The sequence below is a fragment of the Chlamydotis macqueenii genome, chromosome 17 (assembly GCF_036417535.1).
Source record: "Chlamydotis macqueenii isolate bChlMac1 chromosome 17, bChlMac1.mat, whole genome shotgun sequence".
Classification (NCBI taxonomy): Eukaryota; Metazoa; Chordata; class Aves; order Otidiformes; family Otididae; genus Chlamydotis; species Chlamydotis macqueenii.
The window spans coordinates 10,156,899-10,174,090 of NC_141572.1; the positions used below are offsets into that span (position 1 = coordinate 10,156,899).

Genomic DNA, 17,192 nt, shown 5'->3' on the forward strand with positions numbered 1-17,192 from the left:
CATCAGTTCACACTTCCTAATCACCTGCGCTCTTACTTAACTGAATCCAAAATGTGGTTGATGCACGTGTGAATTCTGCAGCTGGTCTAGTCAGGAACTTGAGAAGTGCGAGTGTAAGAGCTGTTAAGTGTCAGCAGCACTGAAAGGAACTTCCCAATTTGTTTTGACAGTAGCTTCTCATCCCCACAAATCATATCAGAGACGGGTCTTTTGAGAGTAAAGGTGTGAAGCTGTTCATTTACCTCAGCAGATGTAGCGTGTCTTCTGTTGCTGTACTTTGCAAAGTGAAAGATGAGAACTGCTGACAGGATCCAGAGAAGGTGAAGTTGAGAACCAGGAGTTCACAAGTTAGACCGACTTTGTGGTGGTGTTAGAACCAGCCATTCTTAAGAGGATCCCATTTCGTTCTCCTCTCCTTCCCCTTCTGCAGACTGGGATTTGGCTTGCTGCTTGTGCTCAGGCTTTTCTTCACACAGGTTTTGGGAACACTCACCCTCTTCTGCAGCTGGCGGGGGGGAAGGGGTTGTGGAATTTGGAGTCTGCAACCATGAGTGTTTCAAAACTTCATCTATGCACAACCTCTGAGACACATTGGGCTGGAGCAAGTGGCAGATGAGGTCCTTGCACTCTGCAGTCAGGTGTTTTGAGTTGGGGAAGGGAATTTTGTGTTGTTTCTGAATACGGATCATTCTCTTGACATTGGAATCATCAAATGGCATTAAAGCATAGACCATTGTGTACAGGATGACACCCAGGCTCCATATGTCAGAAATCCTGGGGTCACAAGGAATGCCCTGTAGCACTTCAGGGGCTGCGTACGCAGGAGACCCACAGAAGGTTTTGCTGAGAATAGTTCTTCCGTTTTCATCCTGAGACAAGAATTTGGAAAAGCCAAAGTCTGACAGCTTGATGTTGAGGTCTCCATCAAGAAGGATATTCTCACATTTCAGGTCCCTGTGAACGAAGCCCAAGTCATGGCAGTACTTGATGGCAGAAGCCAACTGCTGAAACTTCACACGAGCCATGTCTTCTTTCATAGCTCCCGTGATCTTGATGTAGTCCAGGAGGTCTCCCTTTTCCCCCAACTCCGTCACGATGTACACTTTCCCAGCTGATATCTCAAAAATTTCATAGATTTTGATGATTGAGGGGTGGTGCAAGCATCTCAAAGCCTCTATTTCCCTGGGGAGAAATCTTTCCAGGAATTCCTGAGGAGTTTTACTCTTGTCGATTATCTTGATGGCCACGTTGCATTTCAGCCGTTCACAGTAGGCAGATTTCACTTTGCCGTAAGAGCCTTCTCCTAGCGTGTTGTTCAGGGTGTAGCCTTTCTTTCTAAGCACCACAGTATCGTCCATGGTGGGAGAGCTGGAGAGAGCTGCGTGAGTTGGTGTTGGTGTGCATCATGCGTGGTGGCAGGTGGTGTTGCTATGCGTCATGGTGGCTGCCCGGGGAGCTGGTGCCGTGGGTGGGTGTGCACTCCAGCTCTGGCTGCTTTGTGATGTCATAGGCTGTCCCTCCGCGGAGCACTTGGAAGGACCTTTCAGTCCTTTTCTAAAGCTACTGGATGACGTCATCCAGGGCAAAACTTAACATCAAATTGCTGAGAAATATTGGTTGTGCTCTGCCTTTTTCATAAAATTATCTTTATATTTAATTTTGCTAACAGGATGCAAGTAGCTTAAATCTTTTTCTTTCCTAAAATGTACCGAAGTCTTTTTGTATTTATTCACATGTCAGTCAGGTGAAATTTTGTCTGTTGTCTTTTTGTATGTCTCGAATGATGTTTCAAACCCCACATCGGCTTGCTTCTGGCACACGGTGCCCTTGCTCCTCATCAGCCAGATTTCCTCAAAAGGGATGGGATGCTGCTTTTCTTGTCTTCACAGGGGCTATGTTCAAGAACTGGGGTTTTTTTTTCTCATGGGCTTGTTAGGGGAAGGAGGTGGCCTCTCTTAAGTTAATTTCCTTGTTGTTCATCCAGCCCCTCCATTTTGTAGCTCTGATGACTGGCTGCGTTTGTGGGCTTTGCAGCTGGCTTTTTCTTAAACCTTTACTCAGTGGGGAAGTTATGTTTTGATATCCAGCTTCTGGTGTTTTTGAGAAAGGCTCACACTGACACCTTCCTCAGAAGGGCACTCAGGATTACTGTTCTGCATGTTGATTGCTTCACAGTAATCAGCCTCTGAGGCTTTTTGCTTTGTGTTGATTTCAGCTTTTTCAAATTTGTTTTTACAGCTGCTATGTGTGTGACTCCAAAGACTTGATGATCAAAACACAGGGGCTAGGGACAATCTTACTTCCTCCACCAGCATGGATGACCATGTCGTTCTGAAGAACAGAAGTGGTACTTCTGACAACCACACTGGGGCTTTTGGTTTTTTCCTCCTGTTCTTTGAAACTTGTGGCTCATTTTTGTAATTAGCCAGAAAACATGAAGAGCAGTTTTAACCACACATAGTGTGCACTCAGAGCTGTGGTTGCTCCAGAGTGAGCTGACCTTTGAGTGTGGGATGAGCACTTGTGTGGTGTGATCCAGCCTGGATCTGAGCACCTTCTAGCAGGGAGCTAGGGAACCACACCACTGAGCACCTTCTAGCAGGGAGCAGGCGTAGCCACATGTGTACACTTGCACCACGCCTGAGTACAAGACAGCCTGTGTAACCCTTGGCAGTCTTGATATTTGCTATAATCAGGTGATGTTTTACTGAAGGAACATCCACGGAAAATCTTATGCAGCTCTTTGAGCAGTGCCTGCAGCCTTCTGTAAGGTCTGGGGTGTTTGATGCTGTGTTTGTCTTGGCAGAGAGCTTCCTCTTGCACGGTTTCCACTGACACTTCCAAAACTCGTGTCCCTGACTGTGAAAAACCCTTCCAAGGGACTCAGGTTTTTATAGTGCACCTTGTAATAATCAGTTGATCGACATGGCATTGCTTGGAATCATGACTGCAAGAAATCAGTAATTTTTGCTTATTTTTATTTCAGAAATAATTGAGGCTAAGCTTGTTCTTTAAGCAAAAAAAATTATTCTCAGGTACTCATGAATGAATGTGAAGGGAATCCGTTTACTAATGTTTCTGTGCTTCCAGAGATGTTCTTTATGGACTGAACTGGCTAAATATCAATCAAGTTCTTGGGTAATCTTAAAATTTTAAAATCACACTATCAGCTTATCTCCATGAAAAGTAGGACCTCTCTGCTGGGGTACACAGGCAGGTGGTCAGGCCCCGGCCTGCGGTTTGGGCCACTGAACAGACCAGGAGAAAGAAGCAGACGTGACACGAGAGCTGGCCGGATGCAGCAGGTGCCAGGTAGGTGCTGGACCGCTACAGAGAGCACCCGGGGGAAATGACTGAGCTTCACAGATGGTAGAAGAGGAGCACAGGGACCACCTGGGGTGTGGACCCTGGTGAGATGGAGGTGATCCAGTGAGAGGTATCAGAAACATCAAATTTGGCTACAGATGTAGCAAGATTGGGACCTACAGGAAAAGTAATTAGAGGAGGGTTATTTTGGGAGAAGATGAGGGTTAGAGAAAGGGAAGGAGTAGAGAAGAACAAGCATGGGAACATGGAGAGAAGTTGGGATGTGGGCTGGGCGTGCGGAAGCAGGCTGTGATCAGCGTGCGTGCCTCAAGCCCGGTGGCTGATCTCCATCTTGTTAGATGATGCCTACCCATTCACTGGGTGTGGGAGCTCTCTCTTCTAGGCGTGGGATGCACGTAAAGGCTGGGAAGTGTTTGAGGGACCGTGGATGGGGTCTACACAGTGGATGGGTTGGGAACGGGATGGGGCATGTGTCTTCCACGACATTTCAAACTGGGTGTGCTCAAACTGAGGTGTAGCTGGAATAACAGAGCGAGGAATATGATGTCTGAGAATTATTAGTTCCATGTTGTGCAATTCATGCTTAAAGGCAGATTGCATTAAATATCCTGTGGGACGATGTTGGTTTTGTGTTTGCCCTCGAGTGAATTAACCTAGACAGCCCTACTAAAATCAGTCTCGATTCTGCCAAACTGAAGGGCCTTCACGTGTTTGCTGGGGATGTAATTTATTTTCAATGAAATGCTATAAAACTGGATCTCTTGAAGGGGATGTAGTGCTCTTCAGATGGGCTATTCCTGTAACGCCTGCTGTAATGTCTGGTCTCTGCTTCCTGCTGCAGTTCAGCCCCTGATTTCTGTAATTAGGGAATCAGTAAACTCTTTGTTGCCAGATATTTTTGCTGCTGTAGCACTAGCAGATAATGTGCCTTACAGGGAAAAATCCACTGTGAAAAACCATCTTGGTTCTGATGACTTGTGATTTTAATTTTGTTTTCCCCTCTCATTTTTCATAGAGTTCTTTTCCTTTTGCTATTCCTGTATATTTGCATTTTCCTATACGCAAGGCCCAAGCCCACTTCCTCCCTCAGCCGAAATAGCACCTGGAGCTCTCCTAATGCTGCAGAGGCGGTTGGTGGTGAGTGGCGGCGGGGCTCTCCGGGGTGGTGGGGCTGGCTGTGGTGGATTATCGGCTGCTTGCAGGAAATCGTGGGAGCCCCAGCAGACCTGAGGCCGTGTGGTGCGCCGTGGGGCTGTAACATCATCACGGGCAGAGCCTGTGGATGCTTGCATGTGCTGTTTGGGGCTTGGCTCCTTGCTCCATGCGGGAAAGAAGATGAGGGACAGCAAGGGATTCTTGTTCTTATAAGTAGACAGGAAAGGGGGGGCTTTGGTTGATTTGGGGAACAGGAGGATGTAGTTCTTAAGAGAGAAAGTTGAAGAACCGTTAGTGAAGAGCCAGTGAGGACGAGGGATGAGTTGCTGTAACCCAGACAAGAGAAGTCAGGCTCAAATGCCTTAAAGAAGCAAAACACAGCTTACACCAGAGATGGCTGCTGCTCTTTTCTTTGTGGGGCGCAGGTGAGAAAATGCTGAGCAGCAGATGAGCAGCAACACAGGGTTTGGTGAGGTAGGTGAGAAGAGACACTCTCACAACCGCCCCACACCACGCTTTGAGCAAGCAGCCAGGCCACAGTGGCTGGGGGAGCGGTGCGGACACTGCATTGGGGCAGGAGGCCGCGTTCCAGCTGCTTTTTGCTGATTCCCTGCGGCCCGCGTGAGCTGTGTCCTGCAGCAGGGAGCTGAGTCTGCAACGGGACGTCCCAAAGGAACCGAGCTCCAAGCTGCTTCCCTGTGCACCTCGCCTTCGGGGCCAAGAGCATTTCCCTGGGGCAGAGGCAGCCACTGCTGCCATGGTGCAGGAGCTGCAGCTTTGCACCCAGCCAAAAGCCGGTTCCAGTCAGCGCTGGGGCTCTGTGCTGCTTTCTACTTCTCTGATTGTTTAGCTCAGAAGGGAAGCTGTGGTTGGAGAGACTTCGTTGTTTTGGAGGACTGGGCTATTTCTCTGCAAAAATAAAGGTAATGGATCCAATCACTCAGGAGAGGGGGAGATGGAGCCATTTTTGCTCCCTCATATTTACATTTGTTGCCTCAATCCCACCTCGCTGCAGCTGGCCCCACAGCAGCCAGCTGCAGACCCCAGCACAGAGTCAGACCGGGGCGAGAGCCGGGCTCGGCTGCCCTCCCAGTGAGCCCCTTCCCTCTGCTCCTGCTGGACATGGCAGCTTTTCTCCGCCGCTTTTTGGGCATGGGTGATCCATGCTTGCTGGTTAGGGAAACAATTATTCCTAGTAAGAAAGTGGGAATGCCTGGGCTGTGCCAGCTCCCACATGCCCTGGGCAGAGGTCTGCCTTTCCTTGAACAGAAGCCAGGGGCAAGCAGCGTGTGCCCTGTTCTCATGGTGCAGGCACCGTGGAGTGTTTATTTATATGTTGTCATGTATGGTCTAATGCCCAGGCCCTGGGTGTCTGGGGTGGGCTTGGAATGTCCTGGATCAATCTGGGGTCAGCCTGTGCGGTTGGGCTGCTGGAAGCGGGGCTGAGAACAGCCTCCCCCCACAGCATCCCTCGGGAGGAACAAAGCTGGGGCGTCTGGCGCTCGTGCTTTGTGCTGGAGGAAGCTGTCACGCTTCAGCTCCCCACGGACACTCGGATCATGACAGTATTTGGCAGCACGAGAGCTGGAAAAATGGGTTCTGGCCTAAATCTTCGGGCAACTTTCCTGCAGCTTGTGACGCACTCCAGCGGGTCCCCAAGCACGCATCCCCCGTCATTCCGCTCTCCTGGGGCCCCGCAGGGCTCACAGCTCTGGGCTTGCTGCTGCCCTAGCTCTGGGGAGAGACTGCTCCAGGGTCTTGGAAGGCACCACTTTCTGCTGCTGCATTAAACTTCACCTTAAGCTTTGGAAAAAAGCATCTCCCTGATGCTGTTGACCTGAGCACGGCAACAGCTCCCATGGGACCTGAGGCGGTGGGTGCCTGAGAAAACCCACAGAAGCCCCCGTCCTCCTGCCTGCATTTCGGCAGCCAGTACCCGGCCTGGGCAGCGGCTGGGGGGAAGCGGAAGCAATGTGAGAGCAGAATTATCAGTATCTGTTGGGAATGCCCCTGGGAGAGGTTTGCTGCTGGGTATAGCGAGTAATTGGTATTAACAGGGGAACGGGGAGTGTGTAATGTTGAGTTAAAGTGGTCCTTATTGGAATGTCAATGTTTTATTTGAAAACTTCACACTGTCGCATAAAAGTGAAAAGCACTTTGTTGTAAACATTAAAAAAAATTAAAAACTTCCCAGGCAGCCTCCTGGGTTTTGGCTTTGATTCTGAATAGAGTTTTACTGTAAAGCTGGAATTCTCTGCAGAGGAAGGTGCGGGTTCCCTGCAACCCCGCAGCCACCGCACTCCACCTCTGCCTGAGCCTGTGTCCCCGCACGAACACCCCTGCTCCTCTTCCAGTCATCGTCAGAAGTTACAACTCAATCTAGGGAGCACAGGTTGAAGGTAAATCTGCCTTTTGATCCCAGATGCCACATGGGCTGACCCCGAGCACCAGGACAGTTACGGCGCTGGGGACGGTGCCAGGCAGGGCTCCTGGCAGGGACAGCCACCACCCTGCCTGGCCTTATGTGCGGCAACACCCAGGGACAAATTCCTAAAGGCACCTGTCATTTGCAGGGCCATTAACACCGATCTGAGCTGCACCATTAGTTTTCTTTTTAGTTTTTCTGTCTGTCTGGGCCTGGGAATTGGGAACGTAGGCTTTCCAGGAGGTATGGAAACACGGGCTGGCTCCAGTGGTGCTGGGAGCCACGGCACCAGGGCCCTGGCTGCAGGGATGTCGCAGCACTGGGTGCTGCTTGTTGGTGTCACCTGCGTGCGGCCCATCACGGCGGGAGATCCCCGCAGAGGTGTGAAAACAGGGACCATCTCAGTGGGCAGGCGGGCATTGATCGGTGAAGTGGGCTAACGATGGTCAGCCTGGTCAACCTCAGAGTCCACTGGGGCTGGGAAAGCCCCGCACTTCGTGCCTGCGCCCTGGGGACAGGCAGGGTGACAGGGCTGGGCAGTCCCTGCGGTGGCAGGGAACGGCCATGGCAGCAGGGACAGAGGGGAAGGGAAAGGCCGTCCTGGGAACAGGAGGGTGGTTGAGGCTGTTGTGGAGGGGATGGGGAGAGCAAAATGGTGCCTGGTGGTGACTGAGGTGAGTGGGAAAGGCCACCCCGGCTGGGGACAGGGAAAGGCTGTCCCGGGGGGACACAGGGGGCTGGCAGAGGCTGTCCCAGGGGATGGTGGTGGCTGGCAATGGCCATCCGGGGGGACAGAGGGCACCAGTGGAGGCTATTCTGGGAGGACAGAGGTGGCTGGCGATGGCCGCCCCGGGGAGACGGAAGGGACAGAGCAAGGCCATCCGAAAGGACAGAGGCGACCGGCGGAGGCCGGCCCGGGGGGGGGCAGGCCGCCGGTGAGGGGCACGTCCCGCCCGCAGCCGCCAGCCCCGCCCATCTCCCGTAGGTGGGCGGGGAGTGTGCAGAGACGGGCGTTTGGCCCCGCCCCCGAGCTGCCGATTGGCTGGGCGGCGCCCGGTGGGGAGTGGGGCGTGGCGGCGCGGGGAAAGGGGGGAAGGCGGCGGGGAGGCGCGGCCGCCATCTTGTGCGTCGCCGGAGCTAGGCGAGGGGCCCGCAGCGTGGCGCCGCCCGACCCCCGCGCTGCTCCCGCCGCAGCCGCCGCCGCAGCCAGGGCCGCTGGCTCCCACCCGGGGGCGGCGGCGGACGGGGGAGGGGAAGAGCTCGGTGCGGACGGGGACCCCCCTGCGGGTCCGGCGGCGGCGGCCCCTCCTCCCGCCGCTCCTCGCGTCCCTCCCCGCGGGTTTGTGGCGCTGCGCCGGGGGAGGATGAACGGAGGATAAATGGTGCCCAAGGCGGACAGCGGCACCTTCCTCCTCCTCTTCCTCCTGGTGCTGAGCATCACCGAGCCGCTGCGGCCAGGTAAGGGTAGCGGGGCCGGGGGTACCGGTCCTCCCTCCTCAACCTGGGGGCGGGTCCCGGGCCCGGAGCCGTGCGGCCGCCGGGGCTTCTCCCGGGCGAGGAGAGCGAGCGGAGGGCCCGGACGAGAGCCGCCGGCCGGCTTGGCCTCTCCAGGAGGTCAGCGCCGGGGGGTGCTGAGAGGCGGCGGGGCTCCAGCCGGGGACGGGGCGCCGGGAGGAGGAGACCCGCTCCGGGGTCGCCGTGGCGCGAAGGCGGCTCCGGGCTCGGGGGTTGTTGAGGGCTTTGCCGGTGACGCCTCTGCCGCCTCGGTGCACTTTTTAAAAAAGAGATGGGACCTGGCTGAGTGGTGGGGTGAAACGGCGGTCCCCTGTGCCGGCTGGCTGGGTCTTGAGAGGGCTCTGAGGTAGGGGGAAAAAAATCCATTTAAACTTTGAAAGCTTAGGTAGAAAACTGCATAATCCTATGGTTAATTAGCAGTGGAAATGCAGCGGCATGACTAAGTTTTCAGGTGCTTCTTCCTTACATGCTTTTATGTTGTGGGGTTATATGCCAGCAAAACAAGACAAAAACCTCACTTTTAAAGTGCTATATGATCATGCCGAAAAGAAAAAGAAAGCCCAGTTACATCTCAGTTCTTAAGTAATTGTCCTAGTTCTGGTTTTACTTCTTTTAGGGAAATAATTTAGTGATGGAGCTTGTGTGGTAGCTACTAGGCATGGTGCTTTAAAATGTTAAGATGAGTGATTTTGGAGAAATGGTTGGTGTTTGCTGGTTGATAACTCCTGCTTTTCTAGCTACATTGCTCTGTTGGAGTTTTGTTTTGGGTGTTGAACTCGCTTGGAGCTGGGCAGAGTCCTCACGTATTTCAGGCTGCTCTTGCCAAAGAGCATCAGTAGCCCAAGCGTGAGGCTGCCTGGAGTGGCTTTGCAGGTTTGGGAACCATCCTGCCATCGCACAGTCCAGCTGCTCCTGATGGTATTCTCTCCTTTGTGAACAGGAGAGTAAGAACGATGGTGTACTTTAAAATCCCCTTATTCTTTCTCTTCAAAATAACTTTTATGACCCAGACTAATAAAACATAACAGTGGTAGTGAACTGTGTTTAAGCAAGTTCCCAGCACAGCTGAAACACAATTGGGTCAGTGTAGGCAGTATTGAAATAACCAACTTAGATGTTGAAACTGCTCTGTGTGTGCCTTGTTTTGTTTTAGCTTGTTTTTTTTGGCAGTGCTATGTGTATACAGGGCTTATGATGTGCTCTTAAGTAGCCAAAAAATAAAATACATGGAGTTGCTAACCTAGTATTATTACAGCTAGAGGCTTTTATGTGGGAGAAGATACTATGTAAAACTGATTTCAAGCAACTTCCTTTATAGCTGGCACTAAGTGCTACGGGCAGCTGAATTGCTAGTTTAAGAGAGATTCGTAGCTGTCTCTGTACTTTTACAGGTGGGTAGATTTGACCCTGAACTCTGTTGGTGTTGAGCATTTTGGCTTCCTAGAAATTAGAAAATGGCACTCTTTCATGTTGTATCAGAACATTTGTTGCTCCAGTTTGTTATTGGATCTCTGTTGGCAGCTGATGCTTGATGGATGAAGACTAATTTTTCACTGAGTTTTGCTTCTTTAAGGCAAACTAATTTTTTTCACTGGTGCTCTAATCTATCTGCTTTAGAGATTTGTGGTGCTGTGGTCACGCTGGCAGAAGCTTCCTTCTTGTGAACAAATCCTAACTCATCTGCTCAGGTTATATACCACTGGCTTTGAGACCTGTAGCATTGGGATTCTTCTATGGCAACTCCATATAAGTTCCTCAAATTTTGCTTGAACTATATGTATTCCTGAACCTTAACGTGAAGTAATCCAACTGGATGTAGTGTTGCAGCTGGAATTCCTTGCTGTGTGAGGAATTTGAGTTCCATTTGGAATGTGCTCATCCATCCTGTTTACTTGGAGGCTCGGGATGAGTGTGGTGGCTGAGCTGTCCATGGTGATGCTCTCCTTCCTCCTCAGAAGGGAGCCTATCGCTTCAGGGTGGCCTCGCATCTTTTTTTTTTGCCAGTGTTGTTTGCTTTTTAGCTTGCTTCATTTAGTATCTTGAATCTACTGTCTCAAAGAGATCACCCATGTAGTAGATTAAATAGTGTGTGGGTTGATCCTGAAACAAAAGGGACAAATAGGGAAAATGTGGCTCACAGGAGTACAGCAAATGTAGAGAGGCAAATTTGTCATTTTAATCGATGGTGAGGAAGCCTCCCTTGTGGTTTTTTTTTTTGGGGGAGGTACGTGGATTTCCTCAGAAAGAGAAGAGTATTTGAACTTAGAATTTATTTTCCTGGTGGTGTTTGTTTTTCTTCTTGCTTCTTTAAACCTGTGTATTGTAGTGACTGTCTTACTGGTTTAGAAAGGAAGCCTGCAGCTTGCTTAGCTGAAATCAATTGGAGCTATCAAATGAGTGCTGCAGAGTGATGGGAGGTTTAATGTACTCTCAGATGAATGTGTAGTCCCTTCACAATTCAGTCCTAGCGAATCAGGCACCTCTTTGTACTTCCATGTTAATTTGACACTAGCTTTGTATCCATGTTCTTGCTGTGCTCTTCAGATAAATAAAACCTTCTTTTAAGCCTCCTCAACTGTAGTATCTTTTCAGGCAGTGTGAAAGGCAGTGATTTTACATGGACCTATTTTTTCTGCATGTAGGGTGAGATGGATTGTAGTACATTAGGAGAGAAATTAATTCCAATTTCTTTTTTTTTTATCTGATATTCTCCCCCTCCGCCCCCCCTTGGTTGTACAAGTCTGTTTTACGCTACTGCCATCACTAATGGTGTCGGGTATATCCAGCATACCATGACATCAGCCCTAGCTGTGGTGACTTGGGTTCCTGAAGCTACCATAAGCAGTTAGATTTTTCTGAGCCCGTGGACTTCTAATGGTAATTTTGTGCCTTTGAGAATATCTGCTTGAATTTTTTTTTTTTTTGTCACAGTGTTTCCTGCTTTCCCTGTCTAACTGTTTTGACCATAAGCTGCTTGCTCTGACTAGTTGCCTGTTTTATAGTGCATTGTTGAAAGAGTTGTGTGGGTTTTTTTTTTTTTTTTCCAAGCAGGGCATTTCTCCTGGAGTTGTGTTACTCATTATGTGTTTGGAAGCTGCTAAAGTGACTTGAAGCTGAATGTATCAGACTTTTCCAAATATATGGGTGTACAGTGAAGGACTAACTTAATATTTCCTTTGAACGTTTACTGAATTGATTGTATCTGGTGTTCAGACACTTGTTTCTGGGGTTATTTATCACAGTAGGGTTTGGCTTAATACTGTCTTTTCCGGGACAACTCAAAACATCTGCTTCAGGTTATCTGACTAGCTGGCTGAGAGCTGTCTTTATGTGAAGAAATGTTTCAGTGATGCGTTAACCGAGTCATAATAAACTGCTAGCTTGGATTTAGACTGAGTTTCTGAATATTAGTGCATTTCTGACGGTTGTCTAAAGAGCATCAGAGATGTAAGTTGTTACTAATCCAGTTTTGCAGCACAGTTTGAGAACATGTAAGAAGTTCTTGTTAACATCCCATTGCACAATTGAACAGCAAAGGTTTTGGTATCTTTATGTACTGTTGGGAGCTTAAACAGTCTGGAGCAATCAGAACGACATGTTTCAGAATAGTGTTCAGAGGATTAATTAAGATCATCATCCCTAAAGACAGTAACATGTTTTCATATTTCTCTAACAAGATACTGCTGCTTGCTAATGGAAAACACTTAAACATGGTCAGGCTTTATATTGGATTTTGTAATAGTGGTTTAGTACAGAGCCTTGTGAATGTAGGTCATTGGGCTTTCTTATTAGAGCGTTTGCCAGGCAGCTAAAAGCCAATTGAGTTCTTGTTCTTGCAGCTTTTTTTCTCCACTTCAAAGCTAGCTAGAGGAAGTAATTTCATTATCCAAGTTCTCTTTTTAAAAATTTTGCACAACTTACGTAATCGACAATGCTTAGAAAGACTTGCCAGTGCAAGTGGTCTAATTAAAAAGCCCCACCACTTTAGCTTAAAGTTTGAACTTTTTGTACGCTTTGGTGCTTGTTTGCACGCAGCTGGCGGTTATGCTCTTACCAGTGGGGTGTTGGTGTCTTGAGGCAATGCCATTGGCAAGTGTGTTTAAATTGCCAGCTCTCTCTTGTCACTTAGTCAAAAGTTGTAGTTCTGAAATGCAAGGCAGAGCTGCTCTGAGTCTAAACAAACCCACGGTCAGCGTTGTTTGAAGGTGATCCACTTGCCTGCTGTGACTGAATGTGTCTGGTTTTGGCTAGTTGAACTGTACCAGTTAGTTCAATAGGAGGCCCAAATATATCAGTCATAAAATGTGACGTGGGCCCGGTGTTCCTCTGCTGTGAAGGGAGTTTGTCAGTAAGCTTTTTGTTCACTGTCTCTACCTTAGCGAGAGCTGTGGTGAGTAGTATTTATTTGGTTCCATGTCGTTGCTAACTACAGTCCCTGTCTTTGAATTCCCAAGGGAGGGCTTCTAGGTGTGAGGGGCAGAAGGGTTTTATCACACCTCCTCAGTTAGTTTTGCTGAAAGTAGGGCTGGCCTGTCTTCCAGTTCCCTCCTTATCCCCTTACTTCTTAATCTACTGGTTTTAGTTGTTTTTTCTTCCTACTGTTACATATTAGTGTGCTCTTTTCCTGGTGTTCCTGTGCTCTGCTGTTTGCTGTTGTTACAAGCTGCAAAATGAGGCTGATGGATTTGGAAAGTCTTCCTTGCAGCTGCTATCAGTGTAGGAGGGAGACAAGGCAGAAGGTATCAGACCTTGTTAACAGGTCTGATACTTTAAGACTGGTAATTCTTGATGTTAATTATAAAGCAAAGTTTTTGAGTGGGTTTGCTACTAGCAATGGCCACAGAGTAAAGGAGAAGAAAGAAGTCAGTAGGCAGAGGGCTGTTTGCATGGATTGCTCTAGTTCTGAGAAGTAAAAAAACGGAAGGGGAGCTTGAGGATTTGCAAACATGTGACTTCTGTGTCCCCGTGGTAGGTTTGGGAGTAGAGAAAGATTAGACTGGAACAGCAGAAGTGATGGAGAAAGAGCACTGCTACAGCCTCTCTCTGTAGTGGGAGGAAGTGGCTGTGGAAGTGCTGCTTCTTTCTCAGTAATTAGTGGGAAAGGCCCAGCTAGCTTGAAGAGAGAATAACTTTAGATACTAAGTATGAAAGATGTAAAATCCCCCAGTGAATGTCAGAAAACCAGCCAAGACTTCAATGAATTATTCTGTCTCCTGGAATTAGCTTTGTTAGGACTGATTTTGATCTTGTATTGTAATGCAAGAGTAGTAACTACCTCTACAGTCCTTTGAGTAATGCCTGAGTCTCTGGGTTTTTACGTGGTGATTTCTTACAACTTTTATAAGGTTTCATTTCATCCTATGGGATGCATATAAATAACTTCTTACGTGAAGAGAAGAACTTTCTCTTGCACTTGCATACGTTGACTGCACAGAGCCTGCGTACCTCGCATCAAACTTCTTGTACCTGAAGTGTGGGTAGAGCAGAACCTGGAAACAGCTCAGTGTCATCACTGCTTCTGCCCTTCAGGGGTTAACGTGGTTGTCCGAGTTTGTTTTGTGTTTTAAAATTAGATAAGTGTGTGAGGGGTTCTTGATAGCCTGAACTTCACTGATAGCCCTAACAAGAAAGTCCTTGAGATAGAAAAGAAACAAATCGTGGCTAATGGCAGGCTTGATGAGAGGTTCTGCTGATCTTTGCCTTTGTGATCTCAAGGGCTGCCCTCGATGGGAAAAGGCTTCCTAATCTTTTGTTCTGTGTAGACTGATAGTACACCTTCTAGCCACAGCTTTCTGAGGGATTGGGTTGGCTGTGTTACTGTCCCAAAACAAAATCTGGTAAACCCAGGCAATTCTTGAAGGATAGCACATTTTTTGTGATTTCCTGTGACAGAGACTCCAAACACCAGATTCTTTCCCTAATTGCCAGTCTGTTGCTTGTTCTGCAGTTGCAGCTTATTCTTCCTGTCTAAATACAGTGTTGTGCACGTGTCCTTCTCATGCTGCAGTTACAGTTTCCCAAGACGGTTCAGGTGCCAGGACCTACAAGTTTTTCAGCAGTGCTAAGTGTGGGCAGGTAGCTGGCAGTGCCAGTTCCTTCCTGGCTTTCCAGGCTCTGGAAGGGTTTAGGTAGCATTCAAGGTCCTTGGATGGCAGGCTCACACCTTTGTGTTGCTCTTCCAGTGTTGGTTTTGTGGAGAACCTATTGAGTCAAGGAGATCATTTGGTGAAGTCACTGATCAGCTGTAGGAGAACTCTATCAACCAAATTGCTTGAAAACGTGAGTTTGGGATTAACCTTTAATCCACATTTCCCAAACTGAAATCCTTTGGCATCTTGTGGTTACCTGTACAACTTCAAGTCTTACATTTGTATTAAAGGGTCAACCTGCTCATTCTGGGTTTGATGAACAGCATTTTAGTGGTATTTGCTATATGGAACTCCTGAGGAAGTTATTATTAGTGTTTGCCTACCATTTAAATTATTTAGAAATACAATTTGAAGTTTAATGAAAATTGAGAGTTGCCTCATTAACTATATCTAAACAGAATAACTTCAACTTCCTAGTTAATTAATATTTGTTGATCAAACCATTATGTTTAGCTTCTGTTCTGTTTATTGATTAGCACTTGACAGTTGTCAGCCAGCTCAGTGGGTGGAAATGTAGAATTAGCTTTTGGTGACTGATCCTGGGACATTCCCTGCTCTTTTGTCCTTAAATTTACTGTTTTTCCTTTGTTGGATTTTCATTTGTGTAACTTTTTTTCCTGTAGTCTTCTCTTTCATATACCTCCTCTGCTGTGCTCCCTTGTACCTTTGCCACTGTGAGACCAGTTACTGGGATACCCAGTGAAACTATTTGGGAAGCAAGGCTAGTAGAAAAATGGGATTAAGTGTCGCTCCTGGTAGAACAGGGCTGGGTGTTCTGGGCTGGGTGCCACTGTGTTTTCTTGAGGGAGCTTCAGATGTCACTTTGAAATGCTGAAGTCTCCATCGATTTGTGTTTTGACACTCAAGTCTGCATTGCAGGGTGGGCAGTACCGCAGCAGCCAAGGTCTGAGTGGGGAAGTGCAGCCCTTAGGTCCGTATGGAGGGAAATAATCTCCAGCCTGGACCGTGGCTCTCCCAGGCCAGCTGTGCCCTCAGACCTCTGTGGGAAGATAGATGGGGTGATACAAGGGTAGGTGTCAAACATCGCCTTTGCATGAGTGAGAAGAATTTTACATAAAACTGAGTATTGGCCTTCAGTATCTGTATGCTTCATCTGTGATAGTATTTGTTTAGCAATTTAAGTAGAAAGGTTTCTTCTGACTTACAAGTAGCATATCTTTTATACACATCTTTTATACAGTTTAAAAGAAAACAAGCAATCCTGCCTCTAACACCTGCTTGGTTTGAGTTTGTGCCCAAGTAGCATTTTTCCTTGTGTTGTGTGCTGAACTTTTAAAACATGTTACAACTTCTTTTAATCGAGGGATTGCCAAAACTGCATTTGTGTTTTCTCTCTGTTGATTTTGTGAAATTATTTGTTATGCTTAAATTACTCTTTACTGATTAAAATATGGTAACATAAATATTCTGTTAATGACACATTGCAAAAATCTTATTGAAAAATCGAGGATCTTGCGGGGGAGAGATCCAAGTGCAGAGACTTAATCAGAAACATTGTCCCCTCTCAGTTCTGGTAATAAGCAGATTGGAGAGAAATGATCTAAGGCTACTATAGTATATGAGTGCTCATCTGTGTCTTTCTGAGCAATAACGGAGTTGAATGTAATTTTTCTGTTCATGTGACAGCTAAAAAAAAAGACAAAGATTAAGTTTCATGGTATAGTACCTGACAGACGTGCATAATAGAAGCTGGTCGGATTGCTAAAGAGCACTGGCAGTACTTGAGCTGTTAGGAAGTGTGGGGAATAAGAAAACTACTCTTGAAGGGTTAAATGGCTTTTTATGAATGGGTTGGACTTTTATTTGCTGACTTCTGGTGGAACTATTAAACTTAAGGGTTTGATATATGAAATTTCTGCTCAGGTATGTTTTACCATGGAAGAAGAAAGCACAGTATCTCATACAGCGTGGTCAAACGTGGCAGCGGCTGACATTGGCTGCATTCCTGCCGTGACCAGCTTCAGTTGAGCGGGGGCATGCTATTCAAAGCTTGAGCCGTTTGCTCCAGTACACGACAGCCACTGCACCAGCTACTGTGCAGGGAATAGAATAAGTTTTCTGTACTCGAGGTCAGAATATTTCTGTGTATCAAATTTTTGCTTGTAAGTGTTCTAGGTGCTTACTTATCAAGTCTTGTACAAGATTTGAAGAAAAAAAAAAGTGAAACAGGAGCAAAAGCTTTTTTTAGTGTGACGTGCATTTGAATAGTACTCATGTGCAGGTTTCCTGTCTCCTTTAATTGTTAGATTCTTGTTTTAAGACCATGACCTTCCTCAGGGTCCTTTAGAAAGCTGCTTCCATGTTCATTTGATTTTGAAATTAAGAAATGGCGTTAGTTTTTGGAGAGTGGAGTGGTTAAAAATACCTGGTAGGATTTTGTCACCTGTTTTGCATTAGAGACTGTTGCAGTTCCTCTTGTTTTAATCCAGCAAGGTATTCCAAGTACACACTTGGCCTTAAATTGTGTATTTTCATTAGATTTGTTTGGATTGCTCACATGCTGAAAGTTTAAGATATGCTTAAATACTATTGAATTCTGTACTGGGAAAAAAAAAAAAGACATTAACTTTTTTGTTTTCCTGAGAAGTAGGAACATGTGT

The 17,192-nt window shown here is 47.5% G+C and overlaps 2 protein-coding genes across 3 annotated transcripts in view; one reads left to right on the top strand and one right to left on the bottom strand.

Annotated features, from left to right (window-relative positions):
• Positions 1–49: 49 nt before the first annotated feature.
• On the bottom strand, positions 50–2,539 carry TSSK2 (testis specific serine kinase 2). The gene has a single exon (XM_010125515.2). The coding sequence runs from the start codon at positions 1,356–1,358 to the stop codon at positions 387–389; it is 972 nt and encodes a 323-aa protein (XP_010123817.2). The 5' UTR covers positions 1,359–2,539; the 3' UTR covers positions 50–386.
• A 5,487-nt stretch (positions 2,540–8,026) lies between these two features.
• Positions 8,027–17,192, top strand: part of DGCR2 (DiGeorge syndrome critical region gene 2) — a 45,565-nt gene continuing 36,399 nt past the window's right edge. For both annotated transcript variants that reach the window (XR_015260396.1, XM_086761241.1), the window contains exon 1: positions 8,027–8,365. Coding sequence is in view for 1 of the 2 variants with exons in the window: in XM_086761241.1 (XP_086617367.1) it covers positions 8,287–8,365 (79 nt within the window). In the remaining variant the exon portion in view is untranslated. The remainder of the gene's footprint in view (positions 8,366–17,192) is intronic.